General features: G+C 52.2%; 1 protein-coding gene across 2 annotated transcripts in view; it reads right to left on the bottom strand.

The window, feature by feature from the left end:
* Nucleotides 1–254: 254 nt before the first annotated feature.
* The window catches only part of Smad6 (SMAD family member 6), a 69,217-nt gene continuing 49,128 nt past the window's right edge, over nt 255–20,343 (bottom strand). For both annotated transcript variants that reach the window (XM_032910410.1, XM_032910409.1), the window contains exon 5: nt 255–1,219. In XM_032910410.1, the coding sequence (XP_032766301.1) occupies nt 687–1,219 (533 nt within the window). In that variant the 3' untranslated portion in view covers nt 255–686. The remainder of the gene's footprint in view (nt 1,220–20,343) is intronic.

Genomic DNA, 20,343 nt, shown 5'->3' on the forward strand with positions numbered 1-20,343 from the left:
GTAGCCCAGAACTCTTACATAGCTGGGACAGCCTTGAACTACCGATCCACCGGTCCCCAGTACCCAACAAGTACTAAGATTACAGACATATGCCACTGCCACCGCCACCGCCACCCTGTCAGCTCCCTTTTCTGTTGACTCCCTCTACTTCAAACTCAGTAAATATTGAAACCAAGCTCCTAATGGCCCCAAAGCCCACTGAAGTCCTGCAGATTCCTCTTTGTAAGAAAGACAGCTTTAAAAAAAAAAAAAACTATAATGCAAACACTTTATTATCAAGAGTGACTGGTATTAGTTTTGTTTTGTTTTTTTTGTCTGGGCATTAATATTTTTTAAAAAACCATACACCAAACCCAGGCTTTCCACCTAGTTCTGCTGTATAATTCTCTTTAAAAAAGGAAAGAGGGAAAGAAAGAAAAAATATATCTGTATTGAAAGAATTACAAGCCAAAGTGCGTCTTTCTTGTTTCTCCATATACACACATTGCACCATATATAAATAATTACGTTGTAAAAATGACTCCATAATTACAAGTATAATATATATTTCCATATAATATATAAAACTTTATATTAAATCTAGGTAGATGATATCTGGGGGAGGGCGAGGTTGTCCCTGGGGTGGCGTCTCTGGGCGCTGGCCCCCAGAGGTTGGGGGACGCTGCGGCGCAGTGGCAGCCGCTTTGCTATCTGTGGTTGTTGAGGAGGATCTCCAGCCAACAGGGGCAGGAGGTGATGAACTGTCGCGAGTAGCAGGGTCCCCAGCCCTTGGCGAAGCTGATGCGCACGCTGTGCGGGTCGTAGGGGCCATGAGCGGCGTCTGCGTGCTGCAGCAGCCCTGAGCGCTCAAAGTCGAACACCTTGATGGAGTAGCCCGGTGGCACCTTGCGCACGACCAGGGCGCGGCCTCCGGGCGCATCCAGCGTCGGGGAGTTGACGAAGATGGGGTGCTCGCCCCGGTTGTAGGCCCACACGCCATCGGGCTCCTTGCTGAGCAGGATGCCAAAACCGATCTTGCTCCGTGTGCGCCGCACCGACTCACTGCGCTGCTCCAGGTTGAGCTGGCCCAGGCAGAAGCCGCTGCCCTGAGGTAGGTCGTAGAAGATGCTGACAGCCTGGTCATACACCGCATAGAGGCGGCCCACGCGTGTCCGGTGCTCCCAGTATGCCACGCTGCACCAGTGGCTCGGCTTGGTGGCATCTGGAGACATGCTGGCATCTGCAACACAAGCATAAGATATGGCAAGGTTACTGCAGGTGCAGGGGGGAGGGGGAGGCTGGGCATGGTTTTCCAAGATCAACGAGTATGTGAACACCCACTGTGCGCGAGGCTGCCAAATAATTTAGCACACAGTGAGAATTTCTCACTCTCGACTAAAATTTGCGTCGAGAATCAAACTCAAGTCTTCAAGCTTGGCACCAAGCATCTTTACCAGCTCATCCTGCCCCACATAGGACAGTGAACCTGCAGTATGCAAACCAGAGTGCTTACTGTGTGCTAGACCCTGGGATACACAAATATGAACCACATCCAGCCCCTGCCCACTATAATTTTACATCTAGGAGAGACGAACACCAAGGAACACGAAAAGAACCTACAATCTACCAACGCGAGTGTAGCAATCTTCTAAGTCTGCAAAGCCATTATGACCTGCCCAAGGTGCACAGAGGCCAAACCAGAATGTGATTTGGACCCCTCAGTCCAGGACTTTACCCCAACAGAGCTCTCGGCCAGGGGCCTCCAGCATAGGTTAGGAGCGAGGTCAAGATCTCTTACGGTAAGGTGTGGTTTGCACACTTTGCTGGCTTTTGATTAAATGCTACCTGGCATGATGGCATGCACCTTGCTGTCTCAGGTATTCAGGGGGCAGGAGATACAGGATGTTTCAAACCAGCCTGGGCAAGCATCCCCCCAGAAGAACACTAATGGCACTCTCTACCTCGGGCTTCCTGTGCTCCTTACCAAGCTGACTCCCAGGTTCCCTGAAGCCTACAACCACCCCTGAGCACTATTACTCATGGCTGCTATTTTAAAAAGTAGGTTTTGTTTTCCAAAGGACGTTCGTGGATGTCTAGTCCTAGGGTGTGCGCTGCCCCACTCCGGGTCTCAGTTTCCCCACTGTTTGGCAAAGCAGTGACCCGTGCTTTGTCCTGTTGGCACTGAAACGCTGCCCCGCTCCACTTGGGGGACTTTCACAAGTGTGGGGACCTGATACAAGTGGGTCTGACTCGGAGGGCAGACCCGGAGCCCTGGCTGTCGGGCAAGGCCCACTTTTCAGATGCGGAGGCCTCTGGCATCCTGTCTTTGCTCTGGGCCTCCGCCTCACCATGACTGTCCACTGAAATGATATGATTGGCCATGTTCGCTTCTGGCTGGGGCCTTCTGAACACAGGACCGATGTTCACCCAGCTCCTCCCAAGGGGCGGGGCTTGACCAACAATCAGCCTAACCTCGCATGGGCAATCATTACTGGAGCCATGAGGCCGGCTCTGAAGCCTCCACTTAAGTCCTGAGTCTCCAGAGGGCCCTGGACCCTCTTATCACACATAGAAGGTTGCTTGGCTCCTAGCTAAAGACTGCCCAAAGAGCTCTCTGTAGGCTGCTACCTTGGACCGCACAAGGACTCTGTGAGCAGACCCGTCTGTCATTCAGGAGCCAGCCACAGGTCCCTCGGTCTGCTGGGGACAGTCACATCTTCACACGAGCCGAAAGCTAGCTAAAAGTGAGGAGAGGAATCAAGGAGATACTTGCTATCCCTAACTAAGTGCCTTTGGCTAGTGGACATGGATGGTTCAAGCCCACGGCAGGAGACCAGGATCGGCGAGGTCCTGAACTCCATCCTGCTGAGCCACTGTTCCTCCTCATATCCATCCATCTTGCATAGGCTTGGGAAACTTGAGGGCCAGCAAAACAAGGCCATGCCCAGTGGCCATGAGCTTCCAGCACTGCTCACAGCCAGCAAGACTTCCTCTAGTGAGCCAGGCCAAGTGAGGTCAAGAAGCTGTGTGCAAGAAGTCTGAGTATGCTGGGAGCAGAGCCAGGGTGGGTACCGGGCACCGATGGGCACCTCCTATGAGCGAGGCACTGCCTTCATGGGTGAGGGAACTGAATTTCTCCATTGTGCACCCCAAAATTCTGGAGCCAGCCTAAGGAGGCAAACCTTTGTGTGTGTGGTGTCAGTGGCGAAATGCAGCATAGCCTATCTCTCCTGCTGAGCTACACCAAGGTCCCAAGCCAGCCACACTAGAGGGCGCACTCCTCCAGCCTCTAGGCCAGTGGTTCTCCGCATTCCTAAAGCTGCGACCCTTTAACACAGTTCCTCACGCTGTGGTGGTGAGCCCCAACCATAAATTTTCATTGCTATTTCAAAACTAATTCTGCTACTGTTATGAATCATAATGTAAATATTTTTAGAGATAAGAGCTTTACCAAAAGGCAAAAGGACAGGCAGACTCCTTAAAACTGTTCACCAGGCCAGTCACTTCCCTTCTCTGAGTCTCAGTTTCCCTAGCTGTAATAGCAATTGCTTTAAGGGCCTATGAGTCCTGTAGGTGCTTACTTCCCTCTCTCACTGAGGAAAGGGACTACTAGTTAGAAAGTAGCCTGGTGCTCAGGTCAAAACAGCAGCTTCAAGTCTGTGAGTGTACCTAGGGGCCATAGGCAGGGAAGGGGCACTTTCTTCCTGCCATCTTCTAGAAGGCTTTGCAACTATAAGTCCAGTGTGACTTACTGTTTCTCTCAGCTACCTGTCTGGTTCCTAGCCTGGCCACAGGAATGGTGCTGTTTGGCTCTAGAGTTCCAGGCTGGACCCATCTCCAGCAATTAAGCTGCCTGGTTTCCCAGTTCTAGAAGGTAGCCAGCCTGCTGCCCTGTACAGCCCTCTTTAAGCACCTTCCTTGGCTGCTTTAGTACAGCATCCTCTCTGGGCCTGGACCACGTGCTTGTTGTGCCTCAATGGCCCTGGAGATGGCCTACCTCCCACATATGAGCAGAGGGCTCTCAGCCCTCTCTGGGTCCTCCCCTAAGGCTGCAAATATCCTCAGGATTCTGGGAACTCACTAAAGCAGGGGGAGGAAACAAATAAAACACATCCTAAGTATCAGTGCATTTTACACACAGGAAGCCTCCTCTGAAGGTGGGCTCAGGTTTGAGGACTGTGGAGGGGTTGTGGGCAAGGACTTAAAAGACCCTGAGAGTGACCACCTCCGTCAGCTTTAGAGCTCTCCAAGATCAACCAAGGGGTCCCTAGAGTGAGGTGGGTCTGTCTGTCTGTCTGTCTGTCTCTGTCTGTCTCTGTGTGTGTGTGTGTGTGTGTGTGTGTGTGTGTGTGTGTGTGTGTGTGTGTGTGGGAGAGGGTGAACCCAGGCCTTCAAGCTTGCTAGGTAGGAACTCTACCACTGAGCTACACCCCAAGTCCAAGCCACACTCTTAAATGGGGATGGGGTGGGAAGCCATGGCACTGATTGATCTGCTTTATTTTGTCCAATGGGTATTTATTTCTAACCCCCCCTTCCCCCACCGCCATGAACTAAAGTTCAGGCTAGAGAGGGCCTGTGGGTTCCGCAAATGCAGCTCAGTGGCCTTATCTCTGGAAGGTGGCACCAGGGTTACAATGATCTGCCTGAGAATACCCATCAGAGGTGGCAAAGTTAGGGCCAGGACTTAAAGTCCTTGAATGTGCCAACCATATGGCATATGAGTGACGGAGGGCAAAGACTGCAGCCACCTGACTGGCAAGCTTCTCCATGCACCCACGCCTCACTTCTCCCCTTCGCAAGAGACCTATCCATCATTGAGGGCTCTGCTCACAGGGGGCCACTGAGGACTCTCTAGAAATTCAAACGGTAAATCAAGCATGTGCAGAAAGAAACAGTCATCGTGTTCACTGGCTCCAGGCCCGTTAGAACAACCCAGGCAGGGGGCTCAAGCTCAGAGGTGCTTCAAGAGGACGGTGACGGGGAGGGCCCTTTCCGCTCTCTATAAAGCACCTCAGTTAGCTCCTGGTCGGCACCTGTGGTGACCAACCTGCCCTGTAACAGAAGGGACTGGAAGAAAACGGAAGCTCTAGAATGAACCCAGCTGTGGTTCCATGCTCGCACTCCTGAGCTCTAAGAACTCAATTCTGTGGAGACATGTCTGCTGTAAGCTGCTGTGCTTCAGTGACACAGGCTGCACCCATGAGCCCACAGGGCCCTACCCTACTCATCAGGGATAGTGTCTTGTGGAAAGAGCCTTTTCTCTTTGGGGTTCCAAAGCTCTGGCCCTGTCATCTTCCACAGCCACCAGCCTAATTAGGAACCATCTCTTTAATTGCAAATAAATACCGGGGGAGTCAGATCCGAGCAACATCAAAGGTGACCGAGGTCTGACCGAAACTCACGCTCACCCCCCCAGCCCCCCTCCCCCTGAAGCCCTGGCCAGCTCAGGGCCTGGCCTAGTTCCCAGCCAGCTATGGGTCCCGCTGGGAGGGGTGGGTGGGAGGAGAAACGCTGGGAGTCCTGCCTTCTAGCCAGGATCAGTTAACTGCCTCCTCTCTCAGCCTCACTCCTCCCGTCTGAGCATGGAAGAAGTATCTTTAATGTGCAGCTCTGAATTTCTATTCCCAGCAAGTTCTAGTCAGTCCCTTGTTGGGAGTCCTGCTCAGCCGTGCTCCAACAGGGAGATGGTGTAGCCCTCTCAGGAACACCGGTTAGCAATGAAAGGAACCAACCAACTCCACAAACGCGCAGTGGAACGGACCATCCTTAAGTGCACCTGCTTCGTGAAGGAAGTCACACACAGAAAACCCATTGAAGGCCAGAGGCAGGAAGCTCTTGGCCAGCAGAGAGCAAAGCTGGGCTGTAGCTCCTAGGGAGGAAGACTGGGCTACATGTTCAAGGCCCCAGGTTCCATCCCCTAACACTGCAATAAAGAAAAATAAAGAAGGAGAAAGGAGGAAGGGGACAGGAGGAGGAGGAGGAAAAGGAGGAGGAAGAGGAAGAAGAAGAGGAGGAAGAGGAGGAGGAGGAGGAAGAGGAGCAGGAGGAGGAGGAGGAAGAAGAGGAGGAAGAGGAGGAAGAGGAGGAAGAGAGGAGGAGGAGGAAGAGGAGGAGGAGGAGAAGGAGAAGGAGAAGGAGAAGGAGAAGAAAAAATCAGGGCAGTTGACAACCAGAGGAGTGGGTGAGCAGGAAGAGGCTGAGGGGACTTCCAAGGCAGAACAGTGGGAACTGGGGTATCCACACACAGTGAAGAGTCACCACAACCTAAACACTAGGCTAAGCAGGTTTTTGCTGTAATGATGGCACCTACAGTGGTCTTACAAGGTCCCCAGGTGACTGTCCCCAACCCCCGTTGTCTCCCAAAGGCACCCACATTCCTGCCACCAGAGGGTGGTGGCTGCCTTCTCAGAGCACCAGGCAACAGCCCCAACAAAGGCGGTCTCCCTTGCATGCCCCAGCCATGCCTTCCTCCAGACTTCTCTGCCCAGCCAGGGTGCCTACAGACCAACATGTAATTTTGTGTGTGTGGGAGGGGGGTACTGGGCCTCAAGGGGGCTGGCTGGAGTCCGGAGGAGGTGGAGAGGGTTGAAATCCCAAGAAATGTCTTTAGCTTCTTCGAATCAGCAATTTTCTGTCAAAACAAAGGGCAGGAGCGTGGTAGGTCGTGCTCCTCACAGGACCCAGCTGAGGCACGAGCGCAGTGAAATGTCTTTTCCTGCCCTCTCTCCGCCTTTTGACCACAATGCCCAGGGTGGGCTATCCCAAGAAGGAACCAGAACATGCCCCAGTTAGACGGGAAGACAGAGCACTCTGAGGAGGCTTGTGGGGTGGTCCATGCCCGCACATCCCTAATGTTTGCTGGGCTTCACATCTACCTAAGGTTATACCAGCTTCCTTGCCACCGATTAAAAACTATCAATAAAGACTGCTCCAGCAGTAAGCTTCAGACAAGAACCAAATCCAACTCCTGGGGAGTGCTGAGAAGAGAGACCAGCTCCTTAAAATCCAGAAAGGTGAAGCAACTAGCTCAGGGTCACACAGCAAGCTGGTGGCAGAACTGGAAATAAGCCTAGGGCTTCCTCTCAGCCCTTTGCATGGGGGCCTCCCACCCTCCTGGAAAACTACTTTCTTCTGTCCCATGTCATGCCTGTGGCTTCAAGTTCCCTTCATCCAACCGGCAGCTTTTCATCTGTGGCTCCAGGGCCTGGGAACAATTACGCAGGCCCTGCATCTGGTTAACCTAACACCCCTTTTAAAGCCTTGTTTGCCCATTAGATAAGTAGTTTTTGTTATCAAACTTAGGGGAAGAAACGAGTTTCCAAATGAACTCTCTCCTTTGTCCTTTGGAGCCCAAGAAACAGCTTCAGGTTGTGCAGCCAGTCCGGCAAGCAGCGTTCATTAATGGTCGGCTTTCCTCACAGGGGAGGGAGGGCCTGTCCTTGCCCCGGGCTGCTGCAGGAAAGCAGGGGAAGAATGCGCGCAGGGCCACGTTAATGGTCAGCAGCTTCGAGCCAGCGGAGCCTCTGCTGAACGCGGTCCAGAAGCTGGCCCAGCTGACAGGAGTTTCCTCCTCCTCGCTCCCACCCACCTCCCCAACCCCCCACCTCAGAGCCAGCACCTCGGGCTCCCAGAGGAAGCCCGGCTTCCAAGAGGAAGTTCCTAATCGCTCATTACATCACAAGCGATCTGGCCACCGCTGCCGCCTGCCTGCACAGGGCCCACCGCAGGGGCTCTTTCAACTGTGGGTCTTCAGTGTGGAGACCATGCTGTCCTCCCTCCCCAGATGGCTATCTGGTTGCTCTGCTGGCAGGAGCGAGATGGGTGCAGAAAGAGAGAATGCCAGCAAGAAGGGGGGCTAGGGGAGCCCAGGAACAGGAAGTCCACTGGACCGATGACTGAGGGGAGGACCTAAGGTCCAAAGAGGTGAAGTGACTTACTTACCCTGGGACCAGTATCTACTCAGAGGGCATGGGTTTAACGCACTGGATCAAGAGCAAGGAAGTCCGTGTGCAAACCCCAGCTCTGCCGCTCATCCGCAATTGAAACAATCCCTGCAGAAATATTCTAAGGAGAGACACTTGTGACCCTCCCTTTGGCTATCAGACAATTGTCCCCGGGGAATTGGAATTTCCCCAGGAATCTCATGCTGGGAGCAGGAAAAGGCAGAAGGCTGGTGTCAGCAAGAACAGAGATTTCACACTGTTCTGACAACTTGTCAGACCACCTTGCAGGAGGGACTGGATCCTAGGCAATGACGGATCGATGAGGATCGATGATGATACGCAGGGCTGCCCCTTGGACGGGACCATTTAAACCTGAACCTCATATGCCAGTCCCTAACGATGGCCTTGGGAGCGCTGTCACTGGACCTATTTATTTGTTCCTCTTCCCAAGGCAACCATACTGAATAAACCGCCTTTCTCCACTTTCCACTACCCCTTGTCTTTTTAATTGGCTTACTGAGGATAATAGTGGAGCCCCGTTTGTACCCTAAAACATCAGTAACAGTCTTGCTATCTCAGGCAAGTGACTTTTTGTTCCTTGGGGCCTCGGTTTCCTAAAACAGGGGTACGTACGATCAGCGATTACTTCATAGGGCATTGGGATCAGTTGCAATCAAATGATGCCTTGTCTGGAAATAAGCAAGCTGGAAATTAACAGGGATTGCTAACTCACATTAGCGATCAAAATGTAAGCTACACAAATTATTTACAGCAATCATACAACGAGTAGTTTGCAAGTATATTCATGACAGGTAACGACCATAGCAGAGATAAGGTGTGCTAATGGACTAGAGACTCAAGGAGAAGTAAATAGTAATAGAAATAATAATAAATTAATATTAATAATAATAAATCAGTCAACACTGGAGAAGGTTTTTACGAATACCAGGCAGAGTGAAACAGGTTAAAGACACTCAGAGGGCAAACGGCTAATCCTCTCCGCTCCTCTTGTGTTTTCAGGCATTCTGTGATGTCTGTGTATGTGTGGACATGTATGAGAAGGTCAGAAGTCAACCTCAGCTGCTGTTCCTCAGAAGCTATCCACCTTGTTTTTTTAAGACAGGGTCCCTTCCTGAACCTGGGGCTTGTCAATTAGGCTATACTAGCTGGCCCTAGGGACCCTATCTCTGCCTTCCCCTGCTCTGGGACTCTAGGTGTGGGCCACCCTGACCAGCCTTGATGTGGATCCCAGGGTATAGGGATTCAGGTCCTAATACCTGGGCAGCACCAGGTATATTCCCAACTGAGCCATCTCCCCAGTCCCGCCCCTCCCATTTCATGATAAAGAAACTGTCCATCTCAGAAGCTTGTGTCCAAGGTCAGCAGCCAGGAAGTCTCAAGATTAGGATCTGATCTCCTATCTCTGCAGGCTCAGAGATGGGGGCTATGGCTCTTATTCCCATGTGGGCTGCCAACCCCCGTGGCAGTGTGGATAATCTCACAGGCACCATGCCAGCTCTAAGATGTTTGCTGGGCCACGAAAAGATGGGTGCTAAAAGGGGTCCTCAGTCTGGGATGCAGCTTCAGTGGTGTAGAACACTTGCATGCTGACCACCTTCCCAGGAGGACAGAAAGACTTCTCGAATGCAGCCTCTGTTCGCTCTAGAGAGGGTCTGGTGCTGCTCTGAAAACGCCTGTCCTTTTAATTTCTCCCTCACATCCAAACCGCTCCACTTGCCTAAACCACAGCAGGGAGTGTGTTCTAGGGGGAGTGTTCCCCAAGGGAGAGGACTGGCCACCATGAGTGAGTTACGAGTGCTCTCGCACCCCATTCTCAGGGTAGGACCCAAGCCAGAGTCTCCTCAGCAACTGCAGAGAGGGGATCCTACCCTTGGGTGACCCTCTCTGCTGGGATCAATATGGCGGTCTGAGTCCTTAGAAGCATCACCAGGGAGGGTGCTGGATCCCTCAGGAGTCTGGTGAAAGCTTCTGTGAGGCCAAGCAGACCTGCAGAAAGGCCTTCGTTGAATACTGACCTTGGCTGCTTAGCCTCTGGTCTCTAGAGGAACAGGGTGTCATCCTGAGCTGTACTAGGTAAGGTTTCACTCCTTTATCTCCTACGGCATTTAAAGAGATTCTGAAAAGATGAACTCCTCTAGCAGTTCTGACCCAGAATAAGTTTCCCCAGGCCTGCTCTGTCATTGCTTCCAGCAGGGCAGCCTTCCCAGGAGCCCCAGACTCAACCACAGTAGGCAAAGGGCCCAGTCAGAGGGCCCATATCCATCACACCTCACCCCTACACCACCCCAGGCTTCCCTACCAGAGACTACCCCTCACCCAAGGAGTCAGCTCCAGACCCCAGCAGTGAGCTTGACAGCACATTGTCAGCCGCTCAAAGGAGAAGGATGGGGGTCACCAGAGCCAGCTCTCCTGTGACAGCAAGCAGGGTGGACAGCTGAGGGCAGAGACAGAGTGAAAACCAGCAACTTCAGTGTAATAAAAGAGACAACCAAGCCCTAAGCAAGCAAGTCCTCAGCCACTGAGCAGGAAACCCCAGGTGAGGGAGGGAGGGAGGGGAAGGGAGAGGGGGAAGAGGAAGGGAGAAGGAAGAAGAGGAAGAAGGAAGGAGGGAGGGACAAAGGGAGGGAGAGAGGGAGCGAGCGGGAGGGAGGGAGAGAAGGGAGAAAGGAAGAGAGGAAGAGACAGAGGGAGGGAGAGGAGCTAAGAGGTCCAGAGTAAGCAGTTGAGCATCAGGAATTCACCAGGTTTAGGGAAAGGACCAGTTCTTGTCACAAAAGACTCTAACCTTGGCTCCCATTCCAAGGCCTCTTTTGTTTTATTCCTAAGCCCGATGCTGAACCTCTGTTTACTTATTTAGGGACAACCCAGGGTGGGAAAGCCTCAGTTTTCCTACTGCTCCTGGACAGTCTGGTTAAGAATGGGAAGCTGGGGACCACCTTCTCCAGAAAGAGGAAGTTGCTTTTCCAGGGCATGTGTAGTCTGTCCACGAGGGAACTGCTGTACGCTGGATCCCCAATAAACCTGGTGTTTACCAGTCCACCGGACTAGGCCTGGGTCACCATCTCAGACTTTGTTTCCTCTAACCCTCCTGCCTTCACCTCACCAAGAGCAGGGCTTGCGGGTGCACAGCAGGCCTAGCTTACGGAGTGCTGGAAATGGAACCCAGGGCCTTGTGCATGCCAAACAAGCACTCTGCCAACTGAACCACATCTCCAGCTGGTCACCTCAGGTTTTCAATGTCTATGGTCACCGTCTGAACCCAAGCCTGACTTCCCTAGTGAACCTGAGACCACATCAAATGACATCTACCCTCTAGGGGTTCAGGTGGGGGGCGGGGCAGATGGAGAGTGTGGTGGCATTTTGTTCCAAGTTCCTACCTTGCAGGTTCACACACACACACACACACACACACACACACACAGACACACACAGAGACAGACACAAAGAGAGAGAGAGAGAGAGAGAGAGAGAGAGAGAGAGAGAGAGAGAGAGAGAGAGAGAGAGCGACACCACGCCGCTGCTGGGGCATCTCCACGTCCTCTTGTTTTCTCCAAGCAGTCTGAGGTTTACTGGCATACTTCCTTCTAACTCAGACTTATACTTGGGCCCACACATCAACATCCACAACAATGTCCTCAAAACGAAGTGCCTAAAGCTCATCTTCCACCGCCCGCTGCAGCTGGCAGAAGCTCATCGGCTGGGCTCTCTGCTGTCAGCTTGACTCCTGCATTCTGAGCTACCCAGTGCACCCCACGTTCATCCCACATCTTGAGCCACACAGCTCCAAGGCCGTGAAACGTGAAGAGATCCAGTCTGAACTGAGCCTGGAGAGTGTTATTCCAGGGAACGCCCCATGCTGAGGTGGAGTGGGGCATAGTGGTGCACAGGTACAAAGTGTGGGCATGTGTGTGCCAAGGTGCCCCTATATGTGGTCAAAGGAAAACCTGCAAAAACTAGTAGAGCATGTGGGTCCCGGGGATTAAATTCAGTTTGTCAGTTTGGGAGGAGGCACCCCCATCTGCCAAGCCATCTTACTGGCTCCGTTCTCTTTATCTAACACTCAGTGCACTTGCAGAAGGCAGAGAGATACCAATGTGTAGGTTACATATGTGCAGAAGAAACAGAGGCTCAGGGAAGTTAAGTGCCCCACCCCCATCCCAAGTCCCAGCTGCCACAGTTCCAGCTGGAGGTTAGCACAGTCCCTCTCACTGAGTTCGCCCATGGGTGCGACTTGTACCCCCTCCACAAGACTGGTGCCTGCCAAGCCACCAGCAGCCCTTCCTCCTCCCTCCCACGGGCACTAGTGGCCTGCAGGCTGCTGGCGTCTGCATTCCTAGAGCCTAGGCCCCAGTCAGCCACTGAGGAGGATCCCAAGTAATCAGGCCATAAATCACAGCCATTGTGTATTACCCTCTTAGCCACAGGCAACAGCAACCTTCTCCTTCCCAGTCTGCTGTTAACTACCCCTGGGCTCACCGTGTGTTTCCCACCCTGCCTGGGTGGAGGCCAGCATTCCTGGTCACCTAGCCACTTCCTCCTTGGTAGGCAACTCTCGGGCCTTTGAGTGACATCGAGCCTTTCACTACAGCCCAGTCACGGCTTGTGGAAGGAGTGTTTAAAGCCAGAGTCAAGTACGGACGACAGTGGACCACCCAAACACCCTGACATCTCCCTTCATCCCACCTGGGCGCTACTGCACGATGCCTCAGTCTGTGAAATGGATCAGTGTTAGTAAAGGTGGTGGGTCAATATAAAAGGCCTCACATCCGGTCATTCTCACTAGCCAGAATGGTTTCATCAGGACTTAAAGCCCCGCTGAAGAAGCAGCTCAGTTGGTAGAGTGCTTGCCCAGCGTGCTTAGCATCCTGGGTGCAATCCCCAGCACTGGATAAACCTCCCACGGTAGCAAACACCTATAATCCCAGAATTTAGGGGACAAAAGCAGAAAGCTCACAAGTTCAAGGCCACCCTCAGCTACACGGCTAATTCAAGGGTAGCCTGGGTTGTGCAATGCCTCTAAGTTCATCCACTCACTTTGCCATTTGCTAGATGACGAAGGGATAGACCTTTGGGGGACAGCAGAAAGCTGGAACACAGAGGCAAGTAACTGCACTGTATGTGACCCAGACCTCTGTCCATGTCAAAAGAAACCACGGGTGGGCTGGGAATGGAGGTGCAGATTTTTAATACCAGAACTCAGGAGGCAAAGGCAGGTGGATGTCTATGAGTTCAAGGCCAACCTAGACTATATAGTAAGTAAGACACTTTCAGAGAGAGAGAGAGAGAGAGAGAGAGAGAGAAAGACGGACGGACGGACGGACGGACGGACGACGGAGGAAAGAAAGAAAGAACCAACCCTAGGTGACCAGCAAAAAAAAAAAAAAAAATCCAAACCAATGCGGTTAAAATTCTCACGGCCACCAAGCATTGTCTTTAATCAAAGAGAGATCTTCCCTCCAGTACACTACAAGTTCAAATGGACACTCTGTGCCACCAAGAAAGCGGAGTGGCTGGTGACTGCAAAAGAGCTCTGTGGTCACGTTCCTCCTCTAGCCCACAGCACACGGGTGCCCACATCTCACTCACAGGGGGCAGCCTCTGGATGCTGGCGACTCGGAGCCTCCAGAGGTTTCTGCATCCCCTGCTTCACCTACCGCGCACCTTATGTCTGTTTCCTCCTCCAGTACTGAGGCGTGAACCTAGGAAGCCCTGAAAGCTCTCTGCCGCTGAGCTATCTCCTCAGATAGTTTTACTGTTCGTTCTGACACAGGTTCTCACTTAAGTCGCTCAGGCTGCCCTGAACTTGTGATCCTCCTGCCTCAACCTCCAGAGTAGCTGGGATTACGATGTTCCCACGCCCGGTTCATGACTGAACCCCAAAGCTCTCTATACTCTGATGCTCTGGGGGTTGCCAAAATAAATTGTCACGCATGTACAACCAAGCCTCAGTATTGAGAACCCCTAAATCCAGGCTTTGTGATGATTCTGAAAGCAGCAGGGTTGAAGTTGAGAAAAGGTTCTGATAAACAAACGCAACATATAAATACGATTTAGAACAACTGTTTATCTTCCGTGCACTGTGTAAACAGTGCACTGCAGTCACACACTGCGTTCTTCTATCTATAACGTAGTTCGCCGGGGATCTCTCCCATGAAACATTTCCAGGCAGCAGCAGTCTAGGATGGTTGAAAAACCGCAAAACCTGGGTTCTTAGTTGTCCCTTCCTGTCACCCCTCACCCTGAGCTGTAGAGCGTTGCCAGAGTTCTATATTAGGCAAAGAAGCGGCCGGGATGGCTAAACTTCCCTGGCCCTCCTCTGGTACCCAGTGGCCACCAGGAAACAGTGAGAACCCTTGGCTCTACATGTCACCCAGTTCTCGGTGCCCAGCTTCAAGGAGCACTTGCTAGGGTCTTTGGCCAGGGGACCTTGCCAGTTCAGGCATTTCCGCTGAGAGTGGGCAAGGGAACCCCTCAGGCAGCTGCAGCTAATAATCAAGATGTCCTTTTGGTGGTGGTCCCCGTCCTGGGTGATTTACAAATTAGATCTACTGTTCTCCCCAGGGAAGCTGTGAGAGGCCTAGGAGGTCAGTTAAGAAGGCACAGAGGGGCTGGAAGACAGTTCAGTCAATACAAGTGCCTGCTCTGCAAGCCTGAGGACCTGAGTTCAATCCCCAGTACCCAGGTGAAAAGCTAGATGGAGTTGTGTGCACTTGTAAGCCCAGCACTGGAGAAGCAGAAACAAGAGGATCTGAGTCTTGATTGCCAAGTCAGCCTTGCCTAGCCTATCAGTATCTTTAAGTCAAAGCTAGTGGGAGACTGTGCTTCAAAAAAAAAAAAAAAAGGATGGGCAAGTCCCGTGGAACAACATGCAAGGTTGACCTTTGACCTACACATATTCACACACACCCCTGCAAACATGTCACACACACACACACACACACACACACACAGACGCATGCATGCACACCCCCCACCACACACACACAACATACACACAAGAAGTCAGGGGAGCTCAGGACTCCACAGACTCAGCGGGGCAGCAGGAAGAGGCTCCGTGAGCCCATGGAGCAATGGCTGATATGGTTCCTAGGTCCTGCCTTGAGAGGGACAGACTGCAAGGCCCCAGAGATGTGGGCAGGAGGCCAAGCTGGAAATACCGAGCTATTCCAGCTTGGAGAAGTGGCCTTGCCAAGTCGGGAAGGCGGTGCTGACGGGGATGGGGTGTTGTGTGCGTGTGTGTGTTGGGGGGGGTTATAGTGGCAGGTTCCAGACAGGCAGGTCCCTAAGGGCACAGAGTCAGGAGCAACCTCTTGTGTCTCAAGGCACGTGGGAGCTGGAGTCCAGCCAGGGAGACCCAGAGCCGCCAGTCTTCCCAGGGTACCTCTGTCCTGGCGCTACCCCGCAACGCCTTCCTCAGAGACACTGGTTAGACTGTGGTACACAGGACCATTTTCTCCTCACTTTCCGGCTCCTGATCCCTGCGATGCTCACCAGAGCCCACCAAGACCACCTCTCACCATGGACTCTGGAGCTGGCTCTCTTGTAGGCATTTAGGAATCTTCTAGTTCACTAACACCCAGACAGCGTGCAGGGTAGAAGGAGCCAGCCTTGCGGTGGATCACAGGGCTGGCCGGGACCTCTGTGTTCCCTCTGGGAAGGAGTTATCCTCCTTCCGAGTAGGAAGCCTGGTGTGTGGAGGATAACCTGCCAGCCTGGCTAACAGACAAGCCCCTCTACCTCTTTCCCGTGGGCTCTACACATTACTATCAATCGGGCTGGTGTAGCATATTTCCCTAGCAGGCTCAAAACCCTGGCTTCTATCCCCAGCCTTAGAATGCACGTGTATCAATGAGACAGTGAGGCACAGCTTGTCCCACGCACATATCCTACGGTAAGATAGACATTTTCCACAGACACCATGGGGACCGTGAGCCTCATCAGTCAAAACCATCTGACGACAAGGTGAGCAGCAGTTCAACGCCTCTCCGTCCTCTTGCCATTTATACTAAAACTCACAAACCAACTCTCTTCATTGTAAACACACAATTAGCAGCCATACTCGCCACAGTCCAGCCACCTCTACCTTGCAAAGAGCCCCTCCTGCTGGCTCACAACACAGCAGACAGAAAACCACCCTAACCAGGCCTTGAACACGTGGAGCTCCACTCAGAAAGCCACGGAAGCACACTCCCTGAAGGGAAAGAGTGGGCAGGGTGTTTTCAAGAGCCACTCATTGTGGGTTTGGGTGCCAGCCAGCAGAACTGCCACTGAGATGCAGGGAGAGGGAATTTGTTTAGGAGGTTGGGCTTCGCTTGTACCAGACAGATGCCTACTGCACGCAGGCGCAGGCGCAGGAGACTGAAGTGACAAAGTACTGGGCATGTCAAAGGAAACGGGGAGACGTTTGTTTGTCCCTATGAGTTACTTAGGGGCTTATTCGCATTTTACTGTTTTCCCCCAATCAAAACAACACAAATAATTCTAGCTACTTCTCCAGAGTTGCCGGCAGACCCACAGAAAGTCCCGCTGGCAGGCAGTAAGAACCACCACCCTACTTTTGCCTCCAAATGGGTTCTGTGAAGCGAGGAGACTGGCCACCACCCGAGCTGGTCCTGTGAAGGTTTCAGGGTAAGGGGGCCTGCTCACCTCCAACTGGTAGAACTCTGAAAACTCTAGGTGGCTTTGCAGACTCCTGTCAAAAACCATCGTCAACTGCCTCAAAGAGGAACGCGGGGGAAGGCTCTGACGATTTGTGGAGAACTGTTGAACGTCAGGGCTGGAGGTTACTGAGCTCAAACCCTCTCCATTTAGAGAAGAGGAAACAGGCACGGAAGCAGAAACCCCTTGACCTGACAGGCAGGACCCTGTCCTGGGTACCAGCGAGCCCGAGACACTGAGACCAGTGCCACCAATGAGTCCAGCCAACATGAATTATTTTTGCAAAATGGTCTGTTTGTTTGTTCTTGTGAGTAGCAGGGAGCACCGCCCCCCGCCCCCCAGCCCTGGGCTGTCGGAACAACTCCCTGCCTGTGCCTGAGAAATGACCCGCCCCGGCAACACCATGGACTCTCAGGCGGAGGATGTGCGTTGCAAAAATGGGGCAAAGTTTCCTATTCTGAAGATAACATTGTAAGACACAGGAAGTCTGCAAGCAAGGCCTGTGTTTCCAGAAAGCCTGTCTCTGCTCACCCATTCACAGCCATTTACAGCCACCTCCATTGTACAAGACAGTATGAGGCTTGATGGGGTACTCGCTGTTCAGGACAGGGTCAGTGTTGCGAATGACAGTAGCCACAGCCCAGGTAGGAGACCAGAGAGAGTGGCTTACAGGCCATAGGCTCACTGGGTCTCCCAGCAGCAGAGTCTGGTTTCTTCTACTCTGGTGCCCTCAAGTCAAGATTCCCAGGCCCCACCCCTGGAGACTCTGATTCATGGGTCCTGGGTGGAGTCTGATATTCTGTGTGTTTTGCACAAGATTAGGAGGCCCCTCTCCCAGCCTGGACGGGTCACGATCACACGTTCTGCAGCCTGGCATAGAGGTAGGGAAGCTGACTTCCTCATAAACAGATGACAAGGGCAAGGGGACCAAACTGAACCAACCTCCTAGCATGAGACAGACGCAGCTGCTCTGGTGCCTGGCTTGGGAGACTGACTGGGAAGGAGGCGACACTCTGGAGCCAGCACGGATGGCCGTGACTCAGTGGGTCTGGGTGTGTTTGATGACAAGCCCTTGAGAGAGTGTATACCTTTCCTGTGGGATTTGGAATCCAGGACCAGGGTTCAAATCCTGCCTCTACCATTGGCCCAGATGACTACCTGGGATGAATGCTCTTAGTGTCTCTGGGCTTCCGTTTCCACAGCTGTGTAATGGGTCAAGAACACTTGTCACCAAGAACTGCCGGAAGATGAACGACCTAACGGCTAGTACGGTCTGTGAGCTCACCGTGCATCGGGCACACCCAGTCCTCAGAAGGACCTGAGAGCTAGGTTATTAACTGATGAAAAGAAACTAGGGCCTCCTGGTCCATTCAAGGTCATGACCAGAGGGTGGATCAGGACTCACATATCCAGTCAGAGGCTGTACTCTGTGCAGGAAGGCTCCCCACTGGGCTGCCTTCCTTCCTCTGCACTGAAATCCACAAGACTTGCCTAGCACGCCCCTGTCTGTAAGGACATGACCTGAGCTTTACAGATGAGGGGCAGTAAGTCCAGCTATGGGGAGAGGGTAAGCAGACATTCTGAGGTGGCTGTCAAGGAGGTGGAGTATGGGGAGCTACACAGGTGGAAGACAAGGCTACAGTGGCCTTCTCTGACCTGATCTCTGGAGCTGGAGTGACAAATGGTTGTGACCTGCCTGATGTGCCTGCTAGGAACTTGGGTCTTCTGAAAGAACAAAGCGCTCTTAACCACTGAGCATGCCTCCAGCCCCAGAAGTTAACTCTTAGGAGCAACCTGAGTTGCTCACTCTCAGGGTGACATCAAGGAGACACGTGCTTTATCCGTTTGCTTAACCTCTTTTACAAAGATCATACAGTTAGACTGTGTAATATCACATTGCTACAGATCTAATAACAAAGCAGAAATTCTGAAGAGCCAAGAGAATGGAGATGTAGTTCATTTGGTAGGGGGCTTGCCTACCATGGGCCACGCCTTCTCCACACCTGAGAGTTATGATAAAATAACCTTCCCATCCCAAGTTGTTTTTGGTCACGGTCTTTATCACAGTAATAGAAACCCTAACCAAGACAGCCTCACTCCGCTGGGCACTTGTCTTTCATTGCAGCAGAGGTGGGAGGATCTCTGTGAGTTCAAGGCCAGTCTCATCTTAAAAAAAAAAAAAAAGGACAGTCTCATCCCTCAGATACACAGACAACACAAACACAGCACAGCAATTTGATATAAAGGGAGTCAGTGGACAGTGTCCCCATCCTGTCCGTAACACCAGTCACACTAGTGTGGCTGTCCCTCTCTTGTCCTACCTTTGCAGAGAATCTGATGCCTACCATCCAGACTCTGGACTGGGCCTCCCATCCTGTCACCCTGACAACATCCATTTCCTTCTTGGTCTGTGGACACCTAAGCATTCATGGCAGTGTTCATGCTCCAGGCAGTCAAGCCTCTGAGGGTCCTAAGCTACTACTGCCTTGCTTGCCCCCCAGCCATGTGGGCAGTACCTCCTACAACCGAGGGACACGGCCCAGAGGGGCTGGATGAAGTCAAAGCAGACCGGGGCCCAGAGGCCTCTAGCCATCTCCTGGCATCTCGGCGGCCTCTCCACTTGGGTCTTTACATTGCTGGGATACAAGGATACACCTAAACTTCACAGACGAGGAACTCAAAACCAATCAACAGTTGGGCCGCTTCTCCACCACAGCACAACTGCCTCAAATAGACACGAGGGTGGACTATTTTTATTTACTTATTTATCTGAGTGGGTTGTTTGTTTATTTAGGGTCTCTCTATATAGCCCTGGCTGTCCCTGAACTCACTATGTAGACCAGGCTAGCCTTCCCAGGGAGAGGAAACAGCCCTGTTCCCACTTCAGCCTGTGGTCTCTCATCACTCCGTTCCTGATTTACTGTGTTACCCTAGAAGAGTTACTTCCCGTCTCTGGTCTTCATTTGTTCAAACCGTAGGGGCTAGACTATCTATTGGTGGTAATTCTGCTGCTCTCCCTGGAGCCACTGGGGCAGATGGCTTTTGGGTGGAAGGTTCTGCTGTGTGGAGGGGACCCTCCCCTTTGTGGGTACGTGGGAGGGAGGAAGGAGGGCAGGCAGGACAATGGAAACACGGATTTCAGAGCTGGAGTAAACAGCCCTGTTGGCATGGCAGAGCAGGCAGAACCGAGGAACCAGAGCCCCGAAACCGTTAAAAATAGGAAAAGAAATGGCACAGTTCACATATTTTTGCAAAGCTAAGTCAAACCAACATCTGCAAAAAATATCCCCGTTAAACAGAATCGCAGGATTTCATTAAGTAAATTGCAAGTTGGCAAAAATTCTGAAAGAAGGGGAAAAGCCACGGGCTGGCCTGTGATTTAAACCTTATTTTAACTGTGACAGCGCGGTTGCAAAACGGCTCCTTTTCCAAACGAAAGGAAAAATGAAATAAAATAAAATCTGAGGGGAAAAAAAATAAAAGTTTTTTTTTCCAAGAGGGCCTCCCGCACGCTGCCCCTCCCCCAGCCTCCAAGCAGGCAGTGTTTTTTTTCTTTCTTTCTGTAATTGCAGTGATACCTAGTTTCCCAGTTTTCCCACGGATACAACAAATGGGGGCCGGAGGGGAGGTGTGGAGGGAGGGAGGGAGGAAAGAGTCAACACACAGACAGAGTCACCCCTGTCACCTCTAATTAGGCTGTTGTGTTTTTTTGTTTTTTTTTTTTCTTACCAAAAGTGGCTAG

Source organism: Rattus rattus, chromosome 8 (genome assembly GCF_011064425.1).
Source record: "Rattus rattus isolate New Zealand chromosome 8, Rrattus_CSIRO_v1, whole genome shotgun sequence".
NCBI classification, from domain to species: domain Eukaryota; kingdom Metazoa; phylum Chordata; class Mammalia; order Rodentia; family Muridae; genus Rattus; species Rattus rattus.